Source organism: Artemia franciscana, chromosome 8 (genome assembly GCF_032884065.1).
Source record: "Artemia franciscana chromosome 8, ASM3288406v1, whole genome shotgun sequence".
In the NCBI taxonomy this organism is placed as follows: domain Eukaryota; kingdom Metazoa; phylum Arthropoda; class Branchiopoda; order Anostraca; family Artemiidae; genus Artemia; species Artemia franciscana.
The window spans coordinates 35,318,608-35,342,221 of record NC_088870.1 but is presented as its reverse complement, the minus strand read 5'-3'; the positions used below and the strand labels follow the sequence as shown (position 1 = coordinate 35,342,221).

Here is a 23,614-nt window from a genome sequence, read left to right as displayed (position 1 = left end):
TCTTGTTTTCATACGCCAGACAAAATCAGTCTAGTTTTGTATTCAATTAAAAGAAGTATTACTTGAGAATCTTCTCAGAGACTCCAATAGCCACGCAACGTTATTATGTGAAAAATGTGTTTCCAAAAGGCTCCAAAAGCTATTTCCAAACTTGTCAATAGATCGTCTTTTCAGACCCTTTGTCCCAGGTTGCCAATTTGCAAAAACGACAAGTAAGTCATCAGCAGCTGCAGTTAATTCAAGAAGCGATGGGCAAGACTACGCTGTTGTTGCAAAGGGAGTGTACAACCACAAGCAAATGCAGTTGCAATAACAAGGGTTATGTTCTCGGAGATTAAGTTAGGCACGGTAATAACTGTTTTTCAATGTTCTCACTTGTTTTTTTTTACCTTCTGGCAATTCTCAAACTTGTCAACAGATCATCTTTTCAGAACCTTTGTCCCAAGTTGCCAATTTGCAAAAACGACAAGTAAGTCACCAGCAGCTGCAGCTAATTTAAGAAGCGATGGGCAAGACTCTACGCTGTTATTGCAAAGGGAGTGTAGAACCACAAACAAATGCATTTGCAATAACAAGGGTTATATTCTTGGAGATTAAGTTTGGCACGGTAATAACTTTTTTTCAATGTTCTCACTTGCTTTTTTTTTACCTTCTGGCAATTCTCAAACTTGTCAATAGATCGTCTTTTCAGACCCTTTGTCCCAAGTTGCCAATTTGCAAAAACGACAAGTAAGTCATCAGCAGCTGCAGCTAATTTAAGAAGCGATGGGCAAGACTCTACGCTATTATTGCAAAGGGAGTGTAGAACCACAAACAAATGCAGTTGTAATAACAAGGGTTATGTTCTCGGAGATTAAGTTTGGCACGGTAATAACTGTTTTTCAATGTTCTCACTTGCTTTTTTTTACCTTCTGGCAATTCTCAAACTTGTCAATAGATCGTCTTTTCAGACCCTTTGTCCCAAGTTGCCAATTTGCAAAAACGACAAGTAAGTCATCAGCAGCTGCAGCTAATTTAAGAAGCGATGGGCAAGACTCTACGCTGTTATTGCAAAGGGAGTGTAGAACCACAAACAAATGCAGTTGTAATAACAAGGGTTGTGTTCTCAGAGATTAAGTTTGGCACGGTAATAACTGTTTTTCAATGTTCTCACTTGTTTTTTTTTTATCTTCTGACAATTCTCAAACTTGTCAATAGATCGTCTTTTCAGACCCTCTGTCCCAAGTTGCCAATTTGCAAAAACGACAAGTAAGTCATCAGCAGCTGCAGCTAATTTAAGAAGCGATGGGCAAGACTCTACGCTGTTATTGCAAAGGGAGTGTAGAACCACCAACAAATGTAGTTGTAATAACAAGGGTTATGTTCTCGGAGATTAAGTTTGGCACGGTAATAACTGTTTTTCAATGTTCTCACTTGTTTTTTTTTTACCTTCTGGCAATTCTCAAACTTGTCAATAGATCGTCTTTTCAGACCCTTTGTCCCAAGTTGCCAATTTGCAAAAACGACAAAGTCATCAGCAGCTGCAGATAATTTAAGAAGTGATGGGCAAGACTCTATGCTGTTATTGCGAAGGGAGTGTAGAACCACAAACAAATGCAGTTGTAATAACAAGGGTTATGTTCTCAGAGATTAAGTTTGGCACGGTAATAACTGTTTTTCAATGTTCTCACTTGTTTTTTTTTACCTTCTGGCAATTCTCAAACTTGTCAATAGATCGTCTTTTCAGACCCTTTGTCCCAAGTTGCCAATTTGCAAAAACGACAAAGTCATCAGCAGCTGCAGATAATTTAAGAAGTGATGGGCAAGACTCTATGCTGTTATTGCGAAGGGAGTGTAGAACCACAAACAAATGCAGTTGTAATAACAAGGGTTATGTTCTCGGAGATTAAGTTTGGCACGGTAATAACTGTTTTTCAATGTTCTCACTTGTTTTTTTTTTACCTTCTGGCAATTCTCAAACTTGTCAATAGATCGTCTTTTCAGACCCTTTGTCCCAAGTTGCCAATTTGCAAAAACGACAAGTAAGTCATCAGCAGCTGCAGCTAATTTAAGAAGCGATGGGCAAGACTCTACGCTGTTATTGCAAAGGGAGTGTAGGACCACAAACAAATGCAGTTGCAATAACAAGGGTTATGTTCTCGGAGATTACGTTTGGCACGGTAATAACTGTTTTTCAAGGTTCTCACTTTTTTTTTGTTACCTTCTGGAAATTCTCAAACTGTCAACAGATCGTCTTTTCAGACCAGAATGTCCCAAGTTGCCAATTTGCAAAACGGTATGAACTCTTCTAAACAAATTATATAGACAAGCAGTTCCTCGTGTCAGTAAATTTAATATTGATACATTTTCTCAAAAACCGGTTGGTTGCCTAATCTGAAACATGGTACGCTATCATTGTTGGTCTGAAAAACGATCTAGATAGTTTAAGACCTTCAATTTGCTTATATTAACCGTAAGTATTATATAATTATTACAGTAAGTAACTAGCTTACTGCCAACCATGACCTCTACTTTTTTTAATAGAGATAAAATTTTAACAACTGCAAAATGATAATGAATGTTAGATTATTTAATTCAAATTTCGGCCAGGCGAAATTTGGTGAAAATTGGGTTGAAGGGGCACTCGCCCTGGATGAAAATTTCACCCAGGGCGAGTGCCCCTTCAACCCCTTTCCAATAAAACGACTTGTGGGGAAAGGGGTGTTAGAAAACTTGTGAAAAACACAAGCCTAAATTTTTTTTAAAGATGTCTGAAAATCCTGATGATTCTCCGATTTTTCACCTATCAGTCTAAGGAAAGTCAAGTCTCTTTGTTAAAAGGGGCCATCACAAATATGAGTCAAAGCTGGTTGGACCATTAATTAAATCATGTTTCTTAATTGACTGGGATAAAGTTCAGCTGCTTTCACTGTTAAGATTGTCTTCACTTTCTGTTCTTGTGTTACTATAGGAAGACGTAAAAGGAAATCCAATCCCTTTTCACTACCTTTTTCTTCTTGTTCTACTCTCCGTTGCTTTATAAGGTTTGTTCTAGGCCAAAAAAATAAGCAAGGGACTCTATCCTTTATTGGTTTCATTAGCCTGTTACAACCAAAAATTGATACAAATTATATTTTCAAGTTGAGAGATGGACAAAGCTGGTTTTTACGGAACTGGTTAAGAAGCAGAAAGTTTGGCCATCTTACACCACTGAACCTAAGGACGCGCTCATTCTGAACTAGTAAATTACAGAACACATAGCAGCCCAGCTATCCCTATCCTGAGACCACATGAGATCTCTTCCACCTAATGGGAGGGGGGAGGGAGTGTACCAAGCCGCTAAAAACTAAAGATAGTCTGTTTCTTCCCTAAGTCTTCAATAGGACATTTTTCTTCAAGCAATAACAAAGAAAGGTTACTGTTAAGCAAAGACGATGCTCGGTTACATTCAAAAATATTACATAATACATAAATAAACGATGCACACGCATCAAACAATCATAAATTAAGTAGTGGACTCAGCTATTACTAAGGCTGTCAGCAATGAGTTGGAGCAGACGACAGTACTGCAAATACGTCTGCTTCCTTTAACTCCCGCACCCATCATGGGAGACAAAAGCTTGTCTCCTATGATGGAGAATTACACAGTACGCACTACTCCAGCAGCCCCATGCATCGCATCGTTGGTTGCATTTGATTTGAAAATGACGTCTTGGCAAATCAAAAAGTACACCCTTTAAATTACCATTGTTGAAACCTTATACTGGAAAATTGCACGATACTCATTGAACAACAAGAAAACATCACTTTTTTTTTACATGGGCAGCAGTGATATGTCCTCTTAATTTTCGTCGTTGCTATTGTAGATAGCATAATAGAGAGCTGTTTAAGGACTCATAAAAGATAAATCTTATAGTTTTTTTTTTTATTTAACTAGGCTAGATAAGGCCGTCCTCAAATGCCACATGGTTCACTAAAGTGAAATTTGGGTGACACTTGGAAAAGGAAGGCTGGTCTCAATTACAAAGGGTATCTTGGCAACGGTAAATCAAAGGTATGATTAACAGTTCATTCTTAATGCCCTGGGCATAGTAAATCCAAGACAAGGAACTGAAATTATAATATTTTTAAGGAAATTTTAATTTTAAGCAGCCACAACTAACTTGTTATTTAATGCTTCACAGTTTGTCTCTACGTTCGAGTTTTCGTGATGAAGTCTAGAATTGAACTAAAGTTATAAATGAAGACACATGAGTTTTATAAGAAAAATATAATTAACAAAAGTTGTTATATGTTACCCGAGATTCCCCTAACTTGAGGTTGCAATAGTCCTCAAAGTCACAAAAAGACACAAAAAAACTCGGGGTATGACAGAATAAACTCAAATCGTATAAGTTGTCACTAACTGAACTTCTTCAGGAGTAAAGACTGTATATTTGATCTGTTTTATTTTACACTTTAATCTTATTTAGGTTTCTGGTTTTTAGCTTCTCTCATTGTGCGTTTTCCACTCTTTTGGTTTCTCCCTGTTTCTGTTGCTGGTTTTCATCCCCTTTAAAGAGATATTGTTTTACACCAGCCAAATTATCCTGTTTGTTTCTTTTTTCTTGTCTTCTTTGCTAGTCTTAGAAATGCATTTGTTTCTCTCTTTTCTAGCCTTTGCTCTGTCTAAGCTTTTAGGTTGCCGTCTCTTATTTTTATTATCTCATCTTTTCCCTGAGGCAATAGATTGGTTTATTTTCTCCTCCTAGATACATTCTTATACCCTTATCTTTTTTTTGCCTTATAGTCACATATACAGTGAACTAATTAGACGAAGAAGATTTAGGCGTTATATACGGCTATATCTTTATTATAAGTCACAAAAACAAAAAAAAAATCAAAACAAGGAATGTCGTCAACAAGAAAACAACTATCTAGTTTAAAAAAAAAACAGTTGGTGCACTCTTTTCCATAAAAAGGGAGTTTTTCCTTGATTTCTGGCAACAGAGAAATCAAGAATAAAATGGTAAGAGACTATTGAAAATAACGAAAAAAAAAACACTTCTAACTTCTACACCATATTATCCGAAAACACAAGGAAATTCTATGGACCTTCTTGTTCTTTGGTGTTAGGTTTTGGAGCTTTTTGTTTTTTTTTAAATTCAAAATATAGGGGAAACGATAAGGCAACACTTGTAAACAAAATTTGAAAGGAAAGGTGGGCATTGGCATGAGGTATGTAAGCAACGTGGCTTCAAACACAGATTAAATTGTCACTGCAAAAACATATCATCACTGTAACGGCTAGTGATCATGCCTAAAATTTCCATACTTGACACTCCCTTGCCTAAAAACTGTTGCTGAGCTGTTCTCAGAGGGAGGAGACGTAGACCAATATCAATCAGGAGTAAGAAAGTTTGATTGGGACATGCGCAGCTCCGGTTGTCCCCTTTTTGAGAGCGGCTATGCAAACAGCTTTTCTTAATTATTCAGAAGTCCGAAAAGGTTAAACATAGCCTTTAAGTGTCACTCTAACAATTAATAGACCCAATACCAGGATTAGGAAAGAACATTGCAGCATTAGAAAAATTGCCGAAGCTGTTGAAACTTTTTCAGAAAAGGGAACTTTTAGCCCTTCTAACTCATTCTTATATAGCTTTCCAACCCGAATAATCCCCAGGTTGCTAAAACCTGTCCCCCTATGCATGAAAATACATATAGTATATTTAATTTGTTCCTTTTTATCTCTCTTTCTTTCTTCTACAAAAGTGCCTGGACCTATTCCTTATCTTGGTTGTTTCTTCGGGGATTGCGGCAACACCACCAGAAATAGGATATTGATCCTGCAGGGCCATCCATGGCGCATAGGTCGGGAAATGGGCGTTTCAACTAAAGACCATTCCAGAAGATTTTTTCTTATCCTGAAATGTAGGTTAGGTGTTTTTTTTTTTTTTTTTTTTTTTTTTTTTTTTTTTTAAATTAAAGCTAAATAAAAATTAGATACTTTATCTTTTTCAATATTTCTTTTCTAATGAGTCCGAAAATTCTATAATGTTGCAATTTTTTCCATGTAAATTTATAATATCTAGATGCAATTACCATACGTCTCTGTTCTGACGCCCTCTTTCCTCTTCTCTAATATTGAACCACCAGAAATGCCTCTGGACAAATCTTCAGTCTTTGTATTGTTTATATTTTTCCTACTATACGAATTCCATCCCTTCCTCCCTTCAGAATGTTGAGCTTTTTCAAAATAATTTTTTTTTTCCTCCAGATCCGAGATTTCTGCATTACAGAATACAACCTGAATTCAATTGGAGGACAACCCAAGGATCCTATATTGATTGTTAGTAATCTTGTTGGATTTTTTTCCCCAGTTGATTGACCACATTCTTTAATGGAAATTAAATTTCTAGAATACTGTAAGTATACCAACAGGCCCTGCACAAGCGAGTGTGTTTTGATAACCAGTACGTTCATCGATTTATAGTCCTGGTTTGATCCATACACCTATCCATTTATGTTCTAAATTTGGTTCTGCAACTCGTAGCGTGTTACATTACACAACATATTTTAAAATAGTTGATTCTTCATTAAATAATTATTTAACTTAACTATTTAAACTTAGTGTTACTAGGCTTTCAAATAAATGTGTATGACCCTATTTTGCATTTTTCCCATTAATTAATTATCTTGGTTATAGTGTTTGAAGTCTTTTTTTTGGCTTTCTTTTCTTTCCTTTTTTTTTACTCCACATTGAATTTTGCTTTTTGTGAGCAATAAATTTATATTATTAGTATTTTAATGGGAAGGCATTTTGAAAAGATTTCCTGGGCCTTTTTTTCGGGCATCATCTTTAATTGGAGTCACTTGTTACAGACAATTGCTAAATTGATACTTCCTTAATTTCGTGTAATTCAATTCTTACCTAAGTAGCCAATGAACTTAGTTATTCAATTTTTAATTAAATAACTATTTTAAATTAAATATCTCATTCTTTGTAGTATAGTTCTTAAATTTTTACACTTTTATTGAAGATTATTTTGCCAGACAAAGACTTTTTTGGGGGGGAGGGGGTCCCAAATATTGTAATAATAATTTTTACATCATATACTGCACTTATTTCTATGAGAAAAGCTGATGATGTTATACATTTTGGAAAATAACAGAAGCTCCCAAACATCTTGTGAACAAAATTCGATAAGAACAAATTAAGGCCATCAAAATAATATCTTAGTTTAAGGAGGTAAGCTGTATATCAAAGTTGAAAAAAAAACTCTCAATTTTCTGTGGCCAAGCGAACTACAACAAGTTTTCGCCTCAGTGTATGTCTTTCTCTTATTATCGATGGCATTTTATACTTTTATCAACACGTCTATACGACCCTTTGCATTGCCCAATTGCCAACCAAAGGAAAATAGAAATATCCAAAAAAAAATTCTACAGTTGATTTTGGTTAATGAACCAACCAAATTCGAATTTTGTTTAAAACAAGAACAGGCATTATTCTTATTGGAGTCCTTGTATCGAAAGACTACAAAAAATATTACGATTAAAATTCTTCTTCCATAAGAAGTTTCTGGGTAGGCTTATTTCCAATATTTTGATATGTGATATAGATCTTAAATAATATTTATAGCATTGGAACAATTATGGCTAAAAAAAACTTCACCATTTTACAATATATTTAGAAAAATAGTAAACAAAATTAGATTAACAGATTTGACACCCGCCAAAAATAATTAATATCTATTTCTTAAATGCCGATTATTGTTTAAAATTACATTAAAAATTAATGCTTAGATAACACTTATCAATTAATGTTACATTAACGCTACTCGTCCCCGTATTAAACAAACAAAGTAATAATAACAAATAATAAAAAACAAAACAAAAAACAAAATTGCAATAGTATGATTAGGTTATGGCACAATTTACTCAAACAAATCTGAGCCATCAGATTCGTCGTCAGAATCTACCTGACTCTGAGGGGTCGTTGCCTTTAAGGGTGTCTTAAAAAGATCTTCATCACTATCATCACTCTGAGCCTCCTTTAACTCTAGATTTTTACTATCACAGGTGCCGTCATCAGTTATAGCTTCTGATTCCTTTTCAGTGTCAATGCTTGGTCCAGCCTCTTCAGACAATATTTCCTGACTTTTTGTATCTCCATCTTTTTCTTCTTGTAGTTGTGGGTCAAGATCACTGAATATCGCAGATTTCCGGGCTGCTTCAATGCGGCTTTTTCTACTCATGGGCCGACGCTTAACGTTTATGCGAGCACGATTCTGCCAAAAAAGAAATAAAAAATAAATTGCAAAATTAAAATAAGTAAATTAGAAAAACTAAAATGCAAAAGTAACAAAATCAAACGATGCTGCAAAATTGATGAAACAAAAGGAAATAAAATCTAGATTATCAAACAAATTTCGCTCTTTTCTGTATCATTTCCTACAGCTTTGTCACTGTCCTTTTCAGCGTCAATGCTTGGTTTAGCCTTATTGTTCTAATTGGTCCAGCCTTAATTAAATTGATCTACACATTTCGCCAGAGCACTTTTACTTATCGCTAATTGAAGCATCGTTCTACAAGTCCAAAATGACTTCCTCTCAATTTATCAGCATGCCAATGCAATATCTTACTGTTGTACCGCCTGGCTCCATCTTCCAGTGTAAGGTCTATCACCCAGAGACTTTTTGTACAAGGCCCCTGTCTCTTCTACTAAGGTTAAGGAGTTTTCACTAATATTTCTATATACTTTTCTAACTTTCCTCCCTAAGATATCTTTTGCTGCCTCGCAAATTATTTTTCTAAATTTATTCCAGCAATTCGGTGGGCGTTGCGGAGCAAGGCTACTATTTTCGCATCTGTTTTTTTCGTGATCAGCAGATTGCAGCTCCAAACAAGTAAGAGATTCAAACACGAAATTTCTCTGGGTAGGGTAATCGTGAAACGGGGCGCAAAAGTTTCAGTGAAGTTTGTAAAATTTCTAGTAGTTTTCCTGAAAAAAAATCATACTTTTTTTCTCGTGTTGTACACACTGCCAAAACAGAACTATCCTATCTGGAAAGTAAAATTTTTTCAGAACAACTTTATATCGCACTTCTGCAGAAAACTAAGTTATACTTAATTGTTTACAGTTTAAGTGTGAAAGGTTACGTTTAATTTAACGTAACTTACCGACTTAGCATAGCAAATTACGTGCGTAGTGTGAAAGGTATTTAACTTCAGAGATTTGTGTCATGAATTGAGATTCTCCATACTATAGCAGAACAAATCAGTTTTTTTTTGAATTTCGATAAAAATCCTGTTTTTTTGCGTAGCGTTTTCTGTTAAGCACTAGTTTTATAGATATATGTTGCATACACTGAGACACAATAATTTTTGGTATTTCAAGTTCAAATTTTGTTCTTTACTTCTGTAAGAAAAAATTTAATAATAATTCCAAGTTGCGAATATGAGTATATTCCCCAGTATTTTATTCCAGCAATCCCACTGTCAAGGAAAAATCACCAAGGTTCCTTTGTGCAAAAAATTGAGTAATGTTGGGTCATTTTAATTGAGTAATTTTAGATGGCTTAGGAAAGAACGGTAAAGTAACAAAATAAAGAATTATTGACGGTTTAATGACAGTGATAAGTGCTTGAATTTTGAAAGACATGTGGGCCCATTTTGAGAAAGCATCCAGATTTACCCGAACGGATAGTCGGGGATCAAGTCGAACAGACCAGGCATACGTGAAACAAACCATATTAACGAAAGTGGAAGGGGTTCAGAACGAACTCGTATCTTTTTTGAATACACTGCTTTTTTATTGGATATGGGAATTATTGCTACTGGAAACTGAATCCTTCGTCACTAAAGAACCCCTAGAAGAAAAACTTAGAGCTATTATTGGAATTTGGATGCAAGATCCTAGAGAACAAACAGAGACCGAAAATATTGGAACATTTTGAAGCAAAAAGTAAAAGATCATTTCGAAAACTGGGAGAAAGAATCAATGAGGAAAACTTAGAAACACTAAAGGTATCTCTTCAAAGTATTAAGCCCTGAAAGCAGATATCGACAAGGCAAAAATGAAGGCAAAAGCCAAAGAGAAATAACATAATTACTACTACTACTACTACTAATAACTCACTGCAATACCAAGCCGCCTGAGGCCAACACAGCTACGCACGCTCCTCCTCCAACCTAATCTATTTAAAGCCCCCCTCTTTACACCCTCCCAGGAAGTTCCCATTTCCTTTAAATCTTTATTTATGACATCCTCCCAACCCAGACAAGGACGACCTGCTTTCCGTGTAGCCCCAGACGGTTGGCCAAAAAGGAAAATCTTCGGTAATCTGTCATCCTTCATCCGTAGAACGTGTTCTAGCCATCTCAACCTTTCTTTCAGTATAGCCCTAGAAAGCGGGATTGAACCACACTTTTCGTACAACCTACTGTTTGAAATACGGTCAGTCAGTCGGACAATCCGTAGGCAATTTCTCTGGAAAACATCTAGTATATTTTCATCAGCTTTTCGGAGTAACCTTGCTTCAGAGCCATATTTGATCACTGTCATCACTGTAGCTTCCAATATTCTAATCTTGGTTTGGAGACTTATCTTTCTATTTTTCCAAACTTTTTTTTTAACTGTGAAAAAACACCCTGAGCCTTAACTATTCTACTTTTAGGAGATTAAGAAATAAGCAAGGGAAAATTGTTGAAAATGAAGAAGAGAAAAAACAATTAGTGGAAGATTTTTATGAGCAAATTTAGAGATTGCCACGACAAGTACAAGATTGCAAAATGGATTTCTTCGCAGAGTTTAAACCAACTAGGAAAGTACAGCGTTGATACGATCGGAGAAAAGCCTGAAAAAAACTAAGCCTTGGAAGTTGAAAAAATGATAAAATGAACGAAAGATGGCAAGTTACCTAGTGTTGATGGACATACAAACTTTATAAGGAATTCTTCTCGGAAATTGGTGACCTTGTTACTATAGTGGTGAGAAACTGTGTTGAACAAGGTTTATCCAGAGGATGATGTGGGGATGATATCTCTCCTTTTTAAAGGAGACAATAACATGGAATCACGAAACTGGAGGCACATTTCGGTTTCAAATAGTAATTACAGAACGAAAAAAAAATGATACATGGGATCCTAGGAGGATATCAGTTTGGTAGTATTTGAGGAAAGAAGGCCCAGCACATAATAAACCTCTTGCATGACTTGTTGATGCGTAGGGATGAAGATCTGGGAAAAAACAATGTATTTTTCATAACTGTTTTTTATTGTGTATGGATGAGGTCAAAGCATACGAATCAGTTAAAAGAGTGATACTGTGGACTCTAATGAAGGAAATTTTTGGCTTCGATCGGCAATTTGCGAAATGGTATGAAAGTTTATACAAGAGACCCACGACAGTGGTAGAATATTAATGGTTACACAAGTAGATAACTGAATCTTGAAAAGGCAATAGGGGACGGCGATCTTGGCGCCCCGTATTTATTCGAACTCTACATCGATCTCATATTAAGATGATTGGAACGGCGAATCCAAGGTGTATGTATAGCTCCGTGTATTTTCCTAAGTCTTTTGTCCTTTCTAGATGATGGGTAATTTTCAAGTTTTCGTCACTGAGAGGAGTGTAGATGGGATTAAAAAAAGAGATTCAAAATATCTTCAGAGCCTAAATGGAGACAATGATTAACAACCTAAGTCCCGTTCCGTTAGGACAGATGTAATTAGAATTAGATTAAATGTCAATTACTATTAACTAATTTTGCAATGAAATTAAGAAATATGTACTTTAAGTGTTCTGAATAAAAAGTACAAAAAACGAATGAACAGCAAACTCTCGCTCATTAAATAGTAGAGGATCGTCAAAGCAACCCCAACACTTGCAATACTACTGACAGCAATTCGGTAATTTGTGAAAACCTAGCATGGATATCGTTTATGAAAGATGTGTTTGAAAAAAAGTCACTCAGTTAAATTAATTCAAACTGTATTAAAACTAAGAAAAATAGGTTTAAACTGTCTTGAAAAAAAGTATAGTATTGGCAGTATTTTAGTGACTTATATCAAGTATTATTTGAAATTATATTAGGTTGTATTAAATAATCGGAAGCAAAATCCGAGAAATATATAAGCAAACTCCCGCCCACTTTAAAAAATAGGGTATCGTCAGAGCAACCCCTACACTAGGAATATTATTGACATCTATTCGGCAACGTTTTAAGGATAAACTTAAATATCGTTTACGAAACAAGACCAATTCATAGGTTTCACAAACAGTATTCGAGTCAAATTTACGAAAACTGCTAAATCGATGAGCTTTAAATTTACCATGCGACCATTGGACTAGAAATTGCAGATAAGCTCTAAGAAGAACGTTCAGACATTTGAGTAGAAAAACGGCAATAAGATATACTAAATATAAGGTAAAAGTGAAACAAAAAGATTATTCCCTCGGTTAACAATACTAACAAAAATCAGCCAGCGGAATTCTTGAAACCGTATAAAATTTAAATCAAGTTAAATTGACAATTTAAACACCAAAAAACTGACAAGATCTGTCAAACATTCTTTTCCTTCTAAACAACATGAAAATTATTGAAGATAAAGCATTTCAATTTGTTGCCAAGAAAACAAACTCGGCTATGGACCACAGAACTAATGCCAGAATACTAGGAGCCTATTAAATTAGAGGTTGAGTTAATTGGCAGGCCAATACAAGAAAATAATGACCTAGATCATGGGACTATTACGAAGAACAGGCTGTCGAGGCATTTCCTTTTTTTTTTTCCATTAGCTGCCAATTTTTCTGAGAAGTCCAGTGAATGTTCGAAATTTCCAGAAAGTTTTCTTGTTTTTTTTCCACGACTATTATAATGTTCGAACCATAGGAAATTTTCAATTTTTTAGCATAACTTGAATCAAAAGATAAAAGAGGCTAAAATTAAGCGAAATTCAAAAGTAGGTATGTTCTGTGAAGTATCTAAAATAAATGTTTTGTAAAGACTTGTTTTTCGAAGCAAAGTATATTTTTATGTATTCCAAGCGAGATATTTTAAGAATAGAAGATCTGTTGATCCGTATTTCCAAGTCTTTTTTCTATTACCTATTGATATTTAAAATTTGCATACAAGCTTTACTGCGCTTATAAATCCAGATACAATGGAAAAGTTTAGCGTCAATTGCCATAAAATAGTTGTTCTCAGGGAACCAAATACCGATAGCCACTCAACCCCCTCTCCAAAAAAATTGCCAATTTATCAATGATTAAAATGCGGACATGTTAGTGCCAGTAATATGCTAGTCCAACGGTAAAAGGCATATTACTCTAAATCTAAGATATAACAGTATAAGTTGGATTTTTGAGCAATATAGAATAAATAAATAAATAACGTAAAAAAATAAATAACGCTCTCTAAAAGAAAGAATTCAAGATCAATTTTCCAACTTGAGAATTCAATCATCAAATTCTCTGGTTTCCATCGTCCATAGACAAATAACAAACACGTCTTGGAATTAAAAAAAAAAAAAATTAAATATTCAGCAGTATTTCATTTCCAGAAAATTAAATACCAAAATATCAGATTTAAGTACAATTTTGTATTTGTTTCTTGAAAACCTAAATTTCTGTTTTTATTTTCAAACTCATATTACTGCATTTTTCTTATGTATAGAGGGTTTAAATAAAATATCATTATTTACCAAAACGGGATTTGATTTTTCACCAACGTTAATAAAACTGCACTATCTGTGGCTGGAACATAATAAAAATAGAAAACTAAATATCACGAATGAGATTCTTCCTAGAAAACGAATGGTTACGAAATCTTTTTCTTTCACAAAAATTTTGGGTATCTGTCTTTGTGCCTGTTAAAACTCATTTTTTACTCTTGGAACTGATCATTACTGAAAAAGGATGAAAGTAGATTATGCTAAAAATAGTCAGTACAGTTGAAAAACCTAGCATATTTCTTTGGTTTCTATCATTCAGAGAGAAAAAAAAAAGACTGACCCTTGTGTTTTCCAAAAATAGCATATTTCTGGGCAGTATATCATTTCCCTAAAATGAACATTACCCTGACAGATTTGATTAAAAAATTTTTTTATTTATATAAACCTAAGATTTAGCAGTTTAAACAAAATTAAGTAATATATATGCGAGTAAAAAAAACAAAAACAGAAATAATTAATTCTGTTCTGATAAATAGAAAAAAAAACGATCAATGAAACTATTTAATGTCAAGGAGGAGTCTAGCCTTAATTTTCTGAATTTTGTTATTCAAAGAGAGAAATCTTATATATTGCATCACCACGACTTTATTCTAAATTTTAATTGGTACTCCTCTATTATTCAGAACACACTCAAGAAGTTTTCTGAATATACGATCAATGAACACCTAGTTGGTGGGGGCGCTTCGCGCCCCCCCAAGCCCCCCCGCGCGCGTAAGTCGTTACGCGCCATTGTAGTTGTGTCCCTATGTCCCACCTGTGAATATAGATATATATATATATATATATATATATATATATATATATATATATATATATATATATATATATATATATATATATATATATATATATATATATATATGTTTTTAACTACGTAAAACTTGCGAATATACAACATTCTTTGCTGTCCCATTGTCTGTGCATATAAATAGATTGTCAGGTTTACCGACTCTTGAACATGCAACATATAATGGTCCATGGGAAAACAATCCGTATTCAGATCTATACCTCATGATTCTAATGATTGCCCTTGAGCTTTGTTGATGGTGATTGCTAATCGACCATTCCCTGAGTCGCCATCGTCATTTATATATCCCCCTGTGCACCCCGGCGTCCCCTTTGTAGTTATGTCCCTGTGTCCCGGTCGTCATTTATATTCCCTGTGTCCCGGTCGTCATTTGTGTCCCGGTGTTCCAGTCTGTGATTTCTCTTTGAGTGTCCCGGGCGTCATTTATATTCCTTGTGTCCCGGTGTCCCGGTCGTCATTTATATCCCCCTGTGCCCCCCGGCGTCCCCATTGTAGTTGTGTCCCTGTGTCCTGGTCGTCATTTATATTCCCTGTGTCCCGGTCGTCATTTGTATCCCGGTGTCCCGGTCTGTATATACATTCGTTTTTTAGTTTTGTTTTTCTCCTTTATTTTTTTCCTTTTTTCTTTTTTTTCTTTTTTAGTTTATTTAGATTTTTAGATTTTTTAGTTTTTTTATTAGTTTTTAGTTTTTTTGTAGTTTTTACCATTTTTTTAGTTTTTTTAGTTTTTTTTTTTACTTATGTCCTGGTCGTCATTTATACTCCCTGTGTCCCGGTCGTCATTTGTGTCTCGGTGCTTTGTTGATTGCTAATTTATATTATATTTATATTTATATTTTTTATATTTATTAATATTTTTTTAGTTTTCTTTTTCTCTTATTTTTCTGTTTTTTCCTTTTTTTTAGTTTTTTCTTTTTTAGTTTTTAGTTTTTTTTTGTTTTTTACCTTTTTTTAGTTTTTTTAGTTTTTTTAGTTTTTTAGCTTTTTTAGTTTTTTTATTAGTTTTTAGTTTTTTTTTAGTTTTTGCCTTTTTTTAGTTTTTTCAGTTTTTTTTAGTTTTTAGTTTTTTACCTTTTTTTAGTTTTTTTTAGTTTTTTAGCTTTTTTAGTTTTTTTTCTTTTTAGTTTTTTTTGTAGTTTTTACCTTTTTTAGTTTTTTTTCTTCTTTTGTATTAGTGTGAAATAATTCAGACGTCATATGCGGACAAACACGACGTCACTCGACAGACAGACAGACAGACATAACCCACAAACAACTTATTTTTATATATATTTATTCATATTTTTTTAGTTTTCTTTTTCTCTTTTATTTTTCAGTTTTTTCCTTGTTTTTAGTTTTTTTCTTTTTTAGTTTTTAGTTTTTTTTTAGTTTTTTACCTTTTTTTAGTTTTTTTTTAGTTTTTTAGCTTTTTTAGTTTTTTTATTAGTTTTTATTTTTTTTGTAGTTTTTGCCTTTTTTTATTTTTTTCAGTTTTTTTTTAGTTATTAGATTTTTACCTTTTTTTAGTTTTTTTTAGTTTTTTAGCTTTTTTAGTTTTTTTTTCTTTTTAGTTTTTTTTGTAGTTTTTACCTTTTTTAGTTTTTTTCTTCTTTTGTATTAGTGTGAAATAATTCAGACGTCATATGCGAACAAACATGACGTCACCTGATCCATCCACAGATCCACACACAGACAACTTATTTTTATATATATGTGCATATAAATAGATTGTCAGGTTTACCGACTCTTGAACATGCAACATATAATGGTCCATGGGAAAACAATCCGTATTCAGATCTATACCTCATGATTCTAATGATTGCCCTTGAGCTTTGTTGATGGTGATTGCTAATCGACCATTCCCTGAGTCGCCATCGTCATTTATATATCCCCCTGTGCACCCCGGCGTCCCCTTTGTAGTTATGTCCCTGTGTCCCGGTCGTCATTTATATTCCCTGTGTCCCGGTCGTCATTTGTGTCCCGGTGTTCCAGTCTGTGATTTCTCTTTGAGTGTCCCGGGCGTCATTTATATTCCTTGGGTCCCGGTGTCCCGGTCGTCATTTATATCCCCCTGTGCCCCCCGGCGTCCCCATTGTAGTTGCGTCCCTGTGTCCCGGTCGTCATTTATATTCCCTGTGTCCCGGTCGTCATTTGTATCCCGGTGTCCCGGTCTGTATATACATTCGTTTTTTAGTTTTGTTTTTCTCCTTTATTTTTTTCCTTTTTTCTTTTTTTTCTTTTTTAGTTTATTTAGATTTTTAGATTTTTTAGTTTTTTTATTAGTTTTTAGTTTTTTTGTAGTTTTTACCATTTTTTTAGTTTTTTTAGTTTTTTTTTTTACTTATGTCCTGGTCGTCATTTATACTCCCTGTGTCCCGGTCGTCATTTGTGTCTCGGTGCTTTGTTGATTGCTAATTTATATTATATTTATATTTATATTTTTTATATTTATTAATATTTTTTTAGTTTTCTTTTTCTCTTATTTTTCAGTTTTTTCCTTTTTTTTAGTTTTTTCTTTTTTAGTTTTTAGTTTTTTTTTGTTTTTTACCTTTTTTTAGTTTTTTTAGTTTTTTTTAGTTTTTTAGCTTTTTTAGTTTTTTTTATTAGTTTTTAGTTTTTTTTTTAGTTTTTGCCTTTTTTTAGTTTTTTCAGTTTTTTTTAGTTTTTAGTTTTTTACCTTTTTTTAGTTTTTTTAGTTTTTTAGCTTTTTTAGTTTTTTTTCTTTTTAGTTTTTTTTGTAGTTTTTACCTTTTTTAGTTTTTTTTCTTCTTTTGTATTAGTGTGAAATAATTCAGACGTCATATGCGGACAAACACGACGTCACTCGACAGACAGACAGACAGACATGACCCACAAACAACTTATTTTTATATATATTTATTCATATTTTTTTAGTTTTCTTTTTCTCTTTTATTTTTCAGTTTTTTCCTTGTTTTTAGTTTTTTTCTTTTTTAGTTTTTAGTTTTTTTTAGTTTTTTACCTTTTTTTAGTTTTTTTTAGTTTTTTAGCTTTTTTAGTTTTTTTATTAGTTTTTATTTTTTTTGTAGTTTTTGCCTTTTTTTATTTTTTTCAGTTTTTTTTAGTTATTAGATTTTTACCTTTTTTTAGTTTTTTCTAGTTTTTTAGCTTTTTTAGTTTTTTTTTCTTTTTAGTTTTTTTTGTAGTTTTTACCTTTTTTAGTTTTTTTCTTCTTTTGTATTAGTGTGAAATAATTCAGACGTCATATGCGAACAAACATGACGTCACCTGATCCATCCACAGATCCACACACAGACAACTTATTTTTATATATATAGATATATATATATATATATATATATATATATATATATATATATATATATATATATATATATATATATATATATATATATATACAGCCCCAATTATGTTATTATATAAACTAAAGTATTATATTTTTATCATATTTTGATATATTTCATTAGGATTAACCTAACTTCACTTCTCAAGTGTGTTCTGAATAATACAGGAATACCTTTTAATATAATAATTAAAACGAAAAACAACAAAGAAATCGAATAAGCGCACATTCAGATATCTACGTCAGGAGATTCAGATAGTTCAAAACAGCCAAAAACAGCCTAAGCGTTTGGAACAGTCTGGCAATGTGTTCGTGCGGAGATTTTGTGTGTTTTGTACAGTTTAGGTATCTAAGGTCGGATAATTTAACACCCTTTCGTTTTTTTTCTTCTTTTTCGGTTCTTATTTTATTTGAATTGCTTTCTGGTAATTTTTTTTGTTTAACGGGCCTTGGCAATTTCTGAATGAAAAAAAGAATAAAAAGCAGCATTCAATAACGAAGAAAACGTCCTGAAAAAGGGAGAAGGAATTGGGAAACATTTATATGCAATAAAGGAATCTAGCATCATTTTTGCATGTTTTCACCGTTCAATGAGAAAAAACAACCAGTCCTTGAGTCTTCAAAACAGGATGTTTTTTGGCAGTTAATCATTTCCAGGAACAATATCGTTACTCCGACAGGTTTGACTAAAATTCCAGTATCGATTTTTGTAAACCTTAGATTTAGCAGCTTGAATAAGAATTAAATAGTTGATGGCTAAAAAAAGGAAAAAAAATTAATAATTAATTCGATTCTAAAAAATAGAGAGAAGATCGACCAGAAACATTAAACATCAAACAGGTTCTTCATTCTTCAAAAACCAGCAAGTTTTTTGGCCGTTAATCATTTCTAGGAAAATAAACACCAATACCTTAGATTTGACTATAATTCCAATATACATTTTTATAAACCTTGGATAGTAGTTTGAGTAAATTAAATAATTAATGGCTGAAAAAAAAACACGTTCAATAACTAATTCGATTCTGAAAAATGGAGAAAAAATTGAAAAGAAACATGAAAAAGCAAACAGGCTCTTGAGTCTTCAAAAAAGGGCGTTTTTGGTAGCTAATCATTTCCAGCCAACCAAAACCAGCAGGTTTGATTAACAGTCTAGCACATGTTTTTAAAAAGCTAATATTAATCATTTTTAGCAAAATTTAGTAATTTCTTGACGAAAAAAGTATAAAAAAAAGCAACATGCAGTATCTAATTCTATTCTGAAAAAGGGAGAAAAAATTGGACAAGAAACATTTAAGGCAACGGAGAAATCTAGTATGGATTTTCGGGGTTTTCACCGTTCAAAGAGAATTAATAAGCAGTCCCTTTATTCTCAATTCAATTTTTAAAAAAACAAGTTTTTTCGGCTGAAAGTAAGGAACCACATTTAAACCTAAAAAGAATACAAAATTATCTCATATAAGAGAGAGGCTGCCCCTTCCTCAGTCCTTCGTCTTTACGCTAAGATCTTAAAATTCTTTAAGAATACTTCTGATTCAAATTCAACAAGTGTGAACACTCTTTCTTGAAGAATTATGACAAAATACAAACTCTATAGTAAAGAGCGAGGGTTGATGAAGGGGCAGCCCTTCTCGTGTACGGAATAATTTCGGTTCGTATAAGGTTTTAATGTTGCTCCTTACTTTCAGTTGAAAAAAAAACATTTTTAATTTAATTTCTGACCTTTCAAATAATGCCAGGAATCCCCCTTCCCTCCCCCGCTGTGTAAAAATTTTCCCTGGGAAAAATTATAGCTACGACAAATCTTCCTCCCCTGTAGGAAATTCCCCCACTCCCACAAAAGAAAATGTTCGTGTATTTCCCAATAATAAATGCTAAATTTGTATTCTTGGCAAATTGCGTAAATTACAGCCAGTTCTCCAGAGGCTATGTCGAATTATGTCATCCCCAAATGCACAGTTATTTGACCTTTCAACTACGGCAAGTCAAATGACTATCTCCGAATTTTGATCGGATGTCTTTGAAGAAAAAGGGGCGTGGAAGGACACTCCAGTCCTTTTGATCACTTAAGAAAGATACTAGGACTTCTGATTTCGGTCCAATGAGCCCTTGCCCTGTGTTCTAAGACCATTAGTCCAGTACGAACGCCCCTGGAAAAATTAAATAAACGCGCATCCGTGATCTTTCTTCTAGAAAAATACAAAATTCCACATTTTTGTAGATAGGAACTTGAAACCTCTTCTGTGCTCTTTGATATGCTACATTCGATTTTCATTAAGATCATTACAATTTTGGTAGGTGTTTCCACCCTTTCAAAACTACGGTAAAATTTCTCAGGCTCGTAGCTTTCGATGGGCAGCATCAAACTTAACGAATTTTATATATATGGAGGCAGCATAAAGGGCCAATTCTGTTAATATATTTATGGTTATACAAATTCCCTTTTTTATAGTTTCGGTTACTATTGGGCCGAGTTGCTCCTTACTTAGTTCTTTACCGGTAGTGTTGACTGAAATATTAGTATTTGTATTTACAAGTCTAATATTTAGCTGTTTGAGCAAGATTAAATAGTTTCTGGCTGAAAAAAAGCAAGAAAGTAACATCCAACAACTAATCCTGTTCTGGAAAGTTCTGGAGTTCTATGAGTTAGAAAAAAAAAGACATTTTACGTCGTATCCCATTTCCAAAAAAAATATAATAAACGATGACTGTCAGATGAATCTAACTGTAATATAGAACACAAACATGTATCCCTGTTCGTTTGATATAGTTTTTTTTTTTTGCAAGATTCTACACGCTTCCAGTTACTGAAAAATTCTTCCTTGTCAAAAGTCAAGGCCAAATACTTGACATTGTAAAAAGGACACGCGTGTCTTACGTGGAGAATTACCTTGGTTATAGATAAGCCTTTTTGTTCAGGTGTGTCTTGCTTGATTTCTACGTTTGCTTTGACGGGTTGAGTGGTTAGATCATCGTAGAAATCATCATCGTAATCATCATCTGGTGTAAGCACAGAAGGCACGGGCACAAATAGCGGAACTCCTTAAAAAGAAGAATAAAAGACTGCAGCACAAAAATAAAAGTTTAACGACAAAATAAGAACATGTAAGGAAGAGCCGTTCAGATGCTCTGCAATGAAGAAAGTATACCACGCCATATCGCAAATTCTAATGGCTTCAAACCGATTTACTTTAATTTCTTCTATTCAGGAGTATTTTTTTTCTTTTATTGCTCTTCTCTCTGTGACTGAGTAAGTTATCTTTTTTCTTTGAGCTAGTGAATCGCGTGTCTTCCCCCTTCTCTTCAGGCAAAAGTGTCTTTGGGGGAATAGTATTTTGTATTATTGTATATGTATTTCATCATGAATAAATCATATATTATTATCCTGTCTAAGGTTGAAGATGGTCTCCAAGGTTAATATACCTGTTTACAACCAATTATATGGCCACTGGTTGTTTCGAAGGAGATGTAGGTGTGGTCTTGTGATGAAATGTTGCAAGCGAGAATCGTTGGATAAAATTTATATTTAAGATTATCGTTATAATAATTGGTTGGATGTGGTTATGAATCGTTAGTATAAGGCATCAAGGCGCAAATTGATCAGAAGTTTAATCGAATACCAAAACCAAAAAAAAAAAAAAATCTAAACAAAGCTTTTATTTGAAAACGCCAGAAACAAAATGTTACTGCCACAAGAAAAAATTGAAATTTTAGAGACAAAAAATGAGATTGTGAAGCGGTCATGAAATAAAAAGTCATCTTTGAATAGGAACAAAATACATCACAACCGTCCCACGCTTTAATTTTTCGTAACAAGATTTCAACTTTCCACGTATTTTTTTTTTACATTTTGTGTAATTGGAGATATGCGAGTTCGCGACCAACATAAGCTTTATAATTCTTATGTATATTCTCATGTCAATCAAGATTTTAGGCATATTGGCACATAGCTCATGTAGCCTAAGCAGATATAATACCTATATAGCCAATCAGATATATTTTGCTCAAAGGAAGTCGAAATCATCTCAGGTTTCTCAACGTACCCATGCCCGAACTAATAATTAAAGTGACACAGAGTTAAAGTGATAAATCTGGTAGATGGATAATTTTAAAGCGGTCTTAATATGCCTTATCTTGCCTACTAGCAAGCTGAATAAAATAAATTGGAATATATTTACGTTCCCTTCAAGGCTATAGCCTCCAATAGCCGCTGTAATGGCATAAGTTTTTTCCTCGAGCACTTTTAAATAATGAAGCGTTTTCTAATTCAACAGTACTTGACGTATATAATCTAAACACCATTCGATTCGATATTACAAATATCGATACTCGGCGATATCGTGTCAATGGATCTAAAATCTTGAAAAGTCTATGCTTTCCATTTACAAACATGAAATACTGTTTATCAATAGGCAGAAGAGCTAGAGAGGAATGGAACTCAGATTCGATATAGAACTATTTCTACCACTTATCCTAAAATCGGTTGCATCATCTACCAATATCAACGTAAAACAAAGTATAAAGAACTAGCAGTTGGTGTGGCGCTTAGCGCCACACCAACACCTAGTTGGTGGGGGCGCTTCGCGCCCCCCAAGCCCCCCTGCGCACCTAAGTCGTTACGCGCCATTGTAGTTGTGTCCCTGTGTCCCACCTGTGAATATAGATATATATACATATGTTTTTAACTAAGTACAACTTGCGAATATACAATATTCTTCGCTGTCCCATTGTCTGTGCATACAAATAGATTGTCAGGTTTACCGACTCTTGAACATGCAACATATGATTGTCCATGGGAAAACAATCCGTATTCAGACCACATTTTTCGAAGAAAGTGGATTAGTCCATATTCCAGAAGGTCCAGGTTATTCCAGAAAGTGGTTACTAGGGCCCAGCCCCTAGTAACCAATTTCAGTATGTGTATGTGTGTGTGTTCGTGTGTATGTGTGTATGTGTGTATGTGTGTATGTGTGTATGTGTGTATGTGTGTATGTGTGTATGTGTGTATGTGTGTAGGTGTGTAGGTGTGTAGGTGTGTAGGTGTGTAGGTGTGTAGGTGTGTAGGTGTGTATGTGTGTATGTGTATATGTGTGTATGTGTGTGTATGTGTGTGTATGTGTGTGTATGTGTGTGTATGTGTGTGTATGTGTGTGTATGTGTGTGTATGTGTGTGTATGTGTGTGTATGTGTGTGTATGTGTGTGTATGTGTGTGTATGTGTGTGTATGTGTGTGTATGTGTGTGTATGTGTGTGTATGTGTGTGTATGTGTGTGTATGTGTGTGTATGTGTGTGTATGTGTGTGTATGTGTGTGTATGTGTGTGTATGTGTGTGTATGTGTGTGTATGTGTGTGTATGTGTGTGTATGTGTGTGTATGTGTGTGTATGTGTGTGTATGTGTGTGTATGTGTGTGTATGTGTGTGTATGTGTGTGTATGTGTGTGTATGTGTGTGTATGTGTGTGTATGTGTGTGTATGTGTGTGTATGTGTGTGTATGTGTGTGTATGTGTGTGTATGTGTGTGTATGTGTGTGTATGTGTGTGTATGTGTGTGTATGTGTGTGTATGTGTGTGTATGTGTGTGTATGTGTGTGTATGTGTGTGTATGTGTGTGTATGTGTGTGTATGTGTGTGTATGTGTGTGTATGTGTGTGTATGTGTGTGTATGTGTGTGTATGTGTGTGTATGTGTGTGTATGTGTGTGTATGTGTGTGTATGTGTGTGTATGTGTGTGTATGTGTGTGTATGTGTGTGTATGTGTGTGTATGTGTGTGTATGTGTGTGTATGTGTGTGTATGTGTGTGTATGTGTGTG

General features: G+C 33.9%; 1 protein-coding gene and 1 long non-coding RNA gene across 2 annotated transcripts in view; one reads left to right on the top strand and one right to left on the bottom strand.

The window, feature by feature from the left end:
• LOC136030348 (uncharacterized) overlaps nucleotides 1–23,614 on the top strand; it is a 361,960-nt gene that overhangs the window by 79,612 nt on the left and 258,734 nt on the right. The gene's annotated exons all lie outside the window — the stretch shown is intronic.
• LOC136030344 (uncharacterized) overlaps nucleotides 7,629–23,614 on the bottom strand; it is a 99,445-nt gene continuing 83,459 nt past the window's right edge. Inside the window, exons 9-10 of the mRNA XM_065709263.1 lie at nucleotides 20,692–20,843; nucleotides 7,629–8,249 (exon numbers count right to left, since the gene is read on the bottom strand). Of these exons, the coding sequence (XP_065565335.1) occupies nucleotides 7,896–8,249; nucleotides 20,692–20,843 (506 nt within the window). The 3' untranslated portion in view covers nucleotides 7,629–7,895. The remainder of the gene's footprint in view (nucleotides 8,250–20,691; nucleotides 20,844–23,614) is intronic.